This window comes from Sinocyclocheilus grahami, unplaced genomic scaffold (genome assembly GCF_001515645.1).
Source record: "Sinocyclocheilus grahami isolate Dianchi unplaced genomic scaffold, SAMN03320097.WGS_v1.1 scaffold121.1, whole genome shotgun sequence".
NCBI lineage: Eukaryota > Metazoa > Chordata > Actinopteri > Cypriniformes > Cyprinidae > Sinocyclocheilus > Sinocyclocheilus grahami.
Window position 1 is genome coordinate 1,618,892 of NW_015505300.1, and position 8,649 is coordinate 1,627,540.

The window sequence follows — 8,649 nt, forward strand, 5'->3', positions numbered from 1 at the left end:
TTCCTTTGTTATTCTAATGGTATGGACCATTTGGTTCACACCTTTATAGACACCGTTACATTATTTCTTTCACAGAATGACCAACTAAACTTTACCCAATCAGGTTTCAGCAGCGGCTATTCAACTGAGACTGCTTTGCTGTCGGTCACTGTAGCCCTGCAGGTAGCAAAAGCTGATTCCAAATCATCAGTTCTTATTCTGCTGGATCTGCTACTTTTGACACTGTGAATCATTAGATTATCCTGTCTACCATCACCGGATCTGCACTCCACTGGTTTGAATCTTATCTCACATGTAGGTCTTTCAGGGTTTCCTGGGGAGGAGACCTATCCAAAGAACATCAACTGGCCACAAACAGGGTTTCCTCAGGGATCAGTTCTTGTACCCCTCCTCTTCACCATATACACTACATCACTGGGACCCATTATACAAGCACATGATTTCTCCAACCATTGCTATGCTGATGACACACAGCTCTATCATTCATTTCAACCAGACTATCCAATAGTAGCTGTACGGATCTCAGGCTGCCTGGCAAACATTGCGGCATGGATGAAGGAACATCACCTGCAGCTCAACCTGGCAAAGACTGAGCTTCTTGTATTCCCTGCTACTTTGACTCTACAGCATGATTTCATTATCCTGCTAGATTCATCAAAAATGATTATTTGGTGACCAGCTAACCTTCAAGGACCATACTGTAAAGACAGCTCAATCATGCAAACCTCGACAAATGTTTCAGAATGCAGTGGCATGACTACTCTTCCATGAGCCCAAAAGGGCCCACTTCACACCTCTCTTTATCTCCCTGCACTGGCTACCGGTTGCAGCTCGCATCATGTTCAAGACATTGATGTTTGCGTACAGAACAGCCACAGGCTCAGTACCCTCCTAATTCCTCCTCACTCTTACAAATCTACATCCCCTCCAGAAGCCTGAGATCTGTAAGTAAGCGATGCCTTGTGGTAACATCACAGAGAGGCATTTTCGTTCCCCTTTCCTGGCTGGTGAAATGATCTTCCCACAATTGCAGTAACACCCGACATGTTATCTGACAGCAACAATAATTGAATCCCATACCCAACCCAATTGACATAAAAAGTGGAACCCGAACCGCACCTGCATTAAGTCTCCTATGTGAGGTAGACAAAACTCATTTATTAAAACTTGTATTCAAAGTGTGAATAGATTAAATACAGAAAGCAAGCAAAGAGTGCTCCCTTTAATATAATCACCACAGCTGTCAATTAGTGGCAGCGCGATTGTCTACATTGCTCAGCAGCGTGTACTGGACCGAGTCGAAATAGTCTTGGTTATTGGACCCGCAACCCACCCGTGCTTGTCACTGCCTGCACCCGCACCACACCCTACACATAAATATTATTCCACCCGTTACATCAAATATTAGCGATTCACCTGCATATACCCGCATGCAGGACTCTGGCTTCCCCCTTGTGGACAACATAATAGACAACTCTGGCCCCAGAGAGTGATTGTAAATTAAGTTAACATGAAATATGTTTGAAATTTAATTCTGCATCTTCTGATAATTCATTGTAATCCTTCTCATAAAGTCACTGAATTAACCATTAACTGTTCACCTGATTGCGTTGCCATCTGCATGTGATGTTAGAGCGTTGTTGAGAGAGAACAAGAATGTACTGGAAACATACTACCGCCTACCTGACTCTGCCTGAGAGGTAAGGAAAAATATACTTACCAGAGATGATTTTTATATCTCTGAAATATATGATAGTATTCTTGAAAACAATCTTTTAATGTATTATTGAATAAAATATTAGTTAATTATCAAAGAAAGAAAAAAATAATAGCCATAATATGGACTTTTGTTAATGCTGTGATACTATTATTCTCAGATACTGTGATTTCCTTCTCACATTGCTGAATTTACCATTAACTCTAGACCTGAACAGTTTATGTTTTTGTATATGGTATCATTGTAATCCTTGACCATCAAAACATAAGGGTAGACATCACCTTTTCTGTGTTATCATGTTTGGTTCAGGAGCTATGACACAAAATACATATAATTTGGTTATGGCGGAAAGTAAAATGGTCGTCATGGCAACCACGAGGTGTTTTTGCGATGGCTCCATTTATGAAAATGTTCAGGGCCGCAAGCTGTACAAGTGTACCAAGTTTCATGCTTTTATGAAAAAGTGAACATTATTTTCACATATCACCTGGACTAAGTTAAATAAATGCAAATCAGAAGAGTTTTCTCTAGTGGTCTCAGACTTTTGTGCCCCACTGTTCATATATATATATATATCTCAAGTACAACTAAATACACATCACACCATCCATTAAGTTTATAGTAAAAAAAAAAAAAACAACAGCTGTGGTTGCCAAAACTTTACTCTAAAAAATATGGTAACAACATTTTAAATTTTACAGATTAAAATTAAAATTGACAGTAAAACATTTTTTTTAAATGTGTATATTGTAAATGTGAGCTGTCACACAAAGGATTCTGGGAATATGGTTTTTCACTGTAAATTATAAGACTAAGTGTACTTTTTCACTTCCAAAAACTGTACATTTAACAGTATTACTGTAAAATTACATGAAACGTCCCATTAGATATCAGTTTTTCACCATATACTTATGGTTAACCTTTTTTTTTTTAATTCTGTAAGAGTTTTACCATACTTCACTGTTATTACAATCATTTTGAAATACAACTCAAATACTAATCAGGAAAAACATATTTAATTTGATGATTACAGAGGCTGATTTTTTGTTATGACATAATAAAGTAACTTACATATATAATGCTCTGTCTGTGGCGCATCAGCAGGTTTCTGAGTAAACCGGCTTCACTGAGGTCCCCCAGTCGGATCATGTCATCCACACTCTCCACTGAGGTGGGGTGCATAGGCTTAAGCATAGCCTTCTCCCCCTCTGGGATATAGTGCTCCTGGGAAACCATCACAATACATGAGATTCATCCAACAAGTGTAGATTCATTAAAACACTAGAATAATATAGATATAGAATATAGAATGTGTTGTGATGTAATATTCCATTACTGTAGATCATTAGGGGAGAGCAGGGCTAGTTGTCACATTTTTACTCCTCTGAATATTTGTATGGAGTGGCTATTTACACTAGCTCCACCCACAAACGTGTGATAGGTATGGTCAGGGGCGTAGCCATCATTTCAGAAGTGAGGGGGACAGAAATGTTTTATATATATAAAATAAAAATTGAGAAAAGAAAAGAAAATTATAGAAATGAACACTTTTATTCAGCAAGGATGCTTTAAATTGATCAAAAGTGATGATAAAGACATTTATAATGTTACAAAAGATTTCTATTTCAGGTTCTTCTGAACTTTCTATTCATCAAAGAAACCTGAAAAAATTCTGCTCAGCTGTTTTCAACATAATAATAATAATAATAAATGTTTTTTGAGCAGCAAATCAGAATATCAGAATGATTTCTGAAGGATCGTGTGACACTGAAGACTGGAGTAATGATGCTGAAAATTTAGCTTTGAAATCACAATAAATTACATTTTAAAATATATTCAAATAGAAAATAGTTATTTTTAATAGCCTAGTAAAAATATTTCAAAATGTTACTGTTTTGTTGTACTTTGGATCAAATAAATGCAGGCTTGGTGAACAGAAGAGACTTCTTTAAAAAACATTTAAAATCTTACTGTTCAAAAACCTTTGACTGGTGTATAGGCAACTTTACTTGTTCTCTAATTTCTAGCTTTTAATTGACTTAGAAATCAGATAACTGCTGGACAGTGACCAATAATAATGATTTGTTTATATACTACAAACGCTTTTTTATCACATAATTAGGCAGAATAGTTTCAATACTGTAATAAATGCTATGTCAATTAGCACTGCATTATTCATATACTTTATTTATTACCTGGAGATGACTTGACAAACACAAATAAACCATATATTGTCGCAATCGTATGTTTAATGTAAGAAAATAAAAGACGGCACACAATCGTCAGTGGAGGTAGGTGGTAAAGCGCGTGTAGTGTTTTTGACGCGATCGACTCGAGTTCGAATCCGCTTTTTACCGAACTTTTTTTTCTCCCTTTTCATATCTCATATCACATCGGAAAGGCATTTATTTTCAATAAAATTGAAGGAAATAATCAAAAAGTTGAAAATAAAGTATGGGGTAGGGTTAGGATAGGTGTAGGGAGGGCTTTATTGTCCCAATAAGGTGGCATCCATTTAATAATTTGAATTAAAATTATAATTTACACTCAATACGTTATTACTGCATACTGTTTTATAATGTACTATAATACTGAGGTGCAGATAATTGCCACTATTTGCAATAAGTAATATAAATAGCAGAAAATCCTATCTATCGCTATCTGCACTTAGTGTAAATAGCATATTGTTAAAATACTGCTATTTGCACTTAGTGTAAAATAGCCTCTATCGCTATATTTGTAAGGGTATATATTTTTTTATTAATTTCCTGTATAGACACATATCGTAAAGCCTTGGCAAAAAAAAGCTATATGGGTCATTAAACAGCCTATGGGGTTTTCTGTAATATATAATATTACATTATGAACTCATTGATAATTATTTATTAATATTTTATTTTATTTATATAGCACATTTAGCATCATATTTAAATTAAATAAACAATTAGTAAAAAAAAATAGTACAATTATAAGACTAAACAGAAAAACGAACAAATGTTTGAACTCTAAAAAGGGCAATCAAAATCAGCAACAAAGCATGTAGTGACATTTTAGTTTGAAGGACAGAATTCTCAAAATAAAAAATGTACAATGGTTTTGAACTATATATAGACCTACTGCATGTAGCTAGAGAAAACTCATTTTGTGTAACTAGAACTTAGACTCAAAACCTTACAAATAAAAGCCCTTGTGACAGTTAGCACCGGTCTCTCCTACTGTACAAGTCATCACGAGTCATGGCTTTTACCTTCCCTTCATCATCAATCAGGCAACACTGTCCAATGGCTGAGACCTTCACATACCCTCCAATAGGGACCCCAATACTGGAGTCAATCCAGAAGTGATCCCCCTATTCAGATTCACATTAACTACATTTTAAAACCAAACACTATACACAACCAGCTCAAATATCCCAATTTCAGAACAATAACATATTGCTTAGGGCAAGAAAGCAAATAAGAAGTAAATAAATGAATACACACCTTTTTTAACATCACCATTTGAACAGTCCGTTTTGTACCACTGGCATCTAATTGACATTAAAACCCCCACAAGACAAGCAAATAAATATATTAACCAGTTGGAAATGTAACTCTCATTGAAGCGTGTACAGTTGAAAACTATGCCTTTTATGAAACTTTTCACTAAATTTCACTGACTAATTCCAAGAAGGAATTAAAAACATTCGTGTCCAAACTTAATTTTTCCATTCGCTTGTGTGACAGCAACAAGGAAATGTCCCTATGTTCATCTCTTTATGGCCCCTAGACTTTGCACCATCATGGGCTGATTATCACCATCAACCACAGAGGGCCTAGCACTTGACTCATTGGAAGTTTCCAATGAGCTGAATTGCAACAAAGTCAGGAACATATCATGAGTTAGACAAGTACTTCAAAATCAAGAGCGTCTTAGTGGCTTGAGACATTTGGCACATGAAATCTGAAATGCTGTGCACCTTCTCAAAAAAAAACAAAAAAAAAAAACAATTCCCCTATCCTTTAACTGCGCATGACATGTGCCTTTTGGACTTTTCACGTAAGAGGAAGATGATACCGCAGGACAGCTTTATTATTTGAGTCAGAGCGGCTGTTAAGCAGTAAAACTGTGAGATTCTAGAGGATAGGCCTACATTCATTTGCATAGTCTCAGTGTACAGATACTGGAATTGCTTGGGTGTCATATAAGCAGTGGTTTTCATAAATGACTGACGCACTGATTATGAAAACATTTAGAAGCAGCCAGCAAGTTTCAAAGTACACAGTTAAGGTCAACACCAAAGCATCTTATTTCCTGGAGGTTGATGTATATTCAGACTTTATATAGCCCCTAAAAACATGAAGGGATCCGCATTAAAAAAAAGGCTTAAGTATTACAGCCGCCACTCAGATAAGCACAATTAATTAGTGTGTTTGAGGAATAAGGATGGAAAGTGTTAAGTTCTGTGTTATTAGTCTCCATGGAGATAAGACTGAAACCAAACCAGCTGCTGGAGAACAATAGATTACTCAAGAAAGGAGGGATCAATTATTTAAGAGCATAGAAACTCCAAACATTAGTCACACCCTACAAACCGATAAACATTACTTATCTAAATCCTTTCTATTCAGACATGGCTGTCAAACTCAGTTCCTGAAGGCCCGAAGCCCTGCAGAGTTTTTAGGCCATGTCCACACGTATTTTTATAAACTGAGTTTTTCCTCCTTCTGTTTTTAAAAAAAAATCTCCGTCCACATGAAAACGCAAACGCATGCTATGAAGCACTGTCAAGAACATGCCAAACCAAGAGGTGGCGATATAATCTCAACCGTAAAGCCATGTTGGCCAATCAGAAGCCTGAAAAAGTCTCCAGTAGGCGGAGATAACAGCGCTGGCGCCGAAGTCACAAGCCAAAAATTCCGGTTTCGCTGTCCACGATAACACTGCAACCGGAGTTTTTGAAAATCTTCACCCTGGCAGGCATTTTCAAAAATGTTCGGTTTCAGTGAACTGGTGCTGCGTTTGCGTGTGGACGAACGGCCTAACCGCGTAGAAAAAGCTGCGGTTTAAAAAATAACCGCGTTTGTGTGGACAGGGCCTTATGGTGCGTTCAAGTCATGTCGGATAGATTGTATTTACGAGTTGAATGCACATGAACGCCACCACAAAGTCGTTATTACGAGTGGGAAACTCAAAATTTTCTTTAAGCCCCGAGTTTCCGAGTTGGGGGCGTGTCAATGAGAAACATGCCAGAATCGATGGATGCAACGTCTGTAGTTGACAGTAAATTTTTGTTTAAATTGATCGTTTTGATGAAGTTTTTATGCGATACAGATTAAAGTGGCTTCATAAATTACTTTTTAAAAATATTAAAAACGCAAAACACACCTGATGCAAATTCTTTGCTCTTCATTTTCTTTAAGCAGAGTTGACAGACCCTGTTGTATTTTCTTGTAATTTATTAAAAGAAAGTACACCGCCATCTTGTACCTACTAAACTGACTTAAACGCACCTGATGTCGTAATTACGATTTGTTAACTCGTAAGTACGAACGTCCCAGGAGGACTTGAACGCAGCATTATTCCAACCCTGTTCCAACACACATACCATGTAGTTTTCAAATAAGTCTGAAGGACCTGATTAGTTGGATCAGGTGTGTTTAATTAGGGATGAATCTAAACTCTGCAGGGCTCCGGCCCTCCAGGAATTGAGTTTGACACCCTGCCCTAAGGATCTTGATTTGGACGTTGGTTTATTATCCAAATAAAAAGTGGCTGTACTGCCAGAGAGGGGAAAAAAACACTATAAAATGCACCTTATTTTTAGTTAAAAAAATAAAAAAATCCCTAAACCTAAATACCTGCTTGTTTCAAGGAATTAAGTAACACTTCTTTAAACTATGCATAGACTATCACTCAAAAATACCAGTTTGGGATTAGTATGTTTTCTGGATTTTTGACCAATGCATACTTCTCTTACTGAATCTTTTGGCCATTCAGTAAATAATAAACTAATAAAAATGATTTCCAGAGTAAACCTCAAGAAACTTTATTGCTCAAGCCAGCTAAGTCTGTTTAATATTTCGAAGTCTCTTATTCTCACAAAGTCTGCATTTACAGGTGCATCTCAATAAATTAGAATGTCGTGGAAAAGTTCATTAATTTCAGTAATTCAACTCAAATTGTGAAACACGTGTATTAAATAAATTCAATGCACAATTTATTTTCTTGTGAGCCAATGATTTTGGCTCACAATTCATGCACCTGTATTTGAAAAAAAAAGCAGTATAAACAGTAATATCACTAAATATTATTAGAGTTTAAAATAACTGTCCTCCGTTTATATAATTTAGATTAATATATTGTTAAGTATACTAATTCGATGTGAAAAAAACGTAATTTTATCAATGTTGAAAACCGTTTGGCTGCTTAATTTCCCCCCCATATTTTTACTGTTCTTTTGATCAATTTAATGTGTGCTTGAATAAAACTATTATTATTATCTTAAAAAATGGTATAGTTTAAATGCAGTGGTAAAACCAGGATTTTGCTGCTTTTATGGGAAGGAATATCACCAATATCAACCTTGGATTAAATTAGGCTTTGTAGAAAAACAAACAAACATCCAGATTCATGTACAAAGTATCTTTACTTCAGCAGCGGAGTGCAACATGAAATGTCATTCAAAATGAAACCGAGTGATCAAACAGTATACAAAGCTTTATCTTTGCTACAAATGACAGTGCTTAACTGGATGAATAAACATAATATTGTTCATTTACGAAGAAAAAAAATGGAAGAGGGCTTATTTTTTATATACTTAGGTTTAACTTGGATACAAAACTGTGTGCAAATGCACAATCAAATCTCTCCTCTAAATTCTGATTGACATGTCATATCGGAACATGATTTTCACCACCTTTAATGCTTGAATGAAATCCCCCCCCCCCCGG

At 36.0% G+C, this 8,649-nt stretch overlaps 2 protein-coding genes across 2 annotated transcripts in view; both read right to left on the reverse strand.

Annotated features, from left to right (window-relative positions):
- LOC107589856 (unconventional myosin-VIIa-like) overlaps positions 1-5,217 on the reverse strand; it is a 34,594-nt gene extending 29,377 nt beyond the window's left edge. Inside the window, exons 1-3 of the mRNA XM_016278420.1 lie at positions 5,200-5,217; positions 4,965-5,066; positions 2,789-2,941 (exon numbers count right to left, since the gene is read on the reverse strand). Of these exons, the coding sequence (XP_016133906.1) occupies positions 2,789-2,941; positions 4,965-5,066; positions 5,200-5,217 (273 nt within the window). The remainder of the gene's footprint in view (positions 1-2,788; positions 2,942-4,964; positions 5,067-5,199) is intronic.
- A 2,968-nt stretch (positions 5,218-8,185) lies between these two features.
- Positions 8,186-8,649, reverse strand: part of LOC107589892 (histone deacetylase complex subunit SAP130-like) — a 33,975-nt gene continuing 33,511 nt past the window's right edge. The window contains exon 20 of the mRNA XM_016278467.1: positions 8,186-8,649. This exon is cut by the window's right edge and continues 1,001 nt beyond it. The gene's annotated coding sequence lies outside the window, so the exon portion shown is untranslated.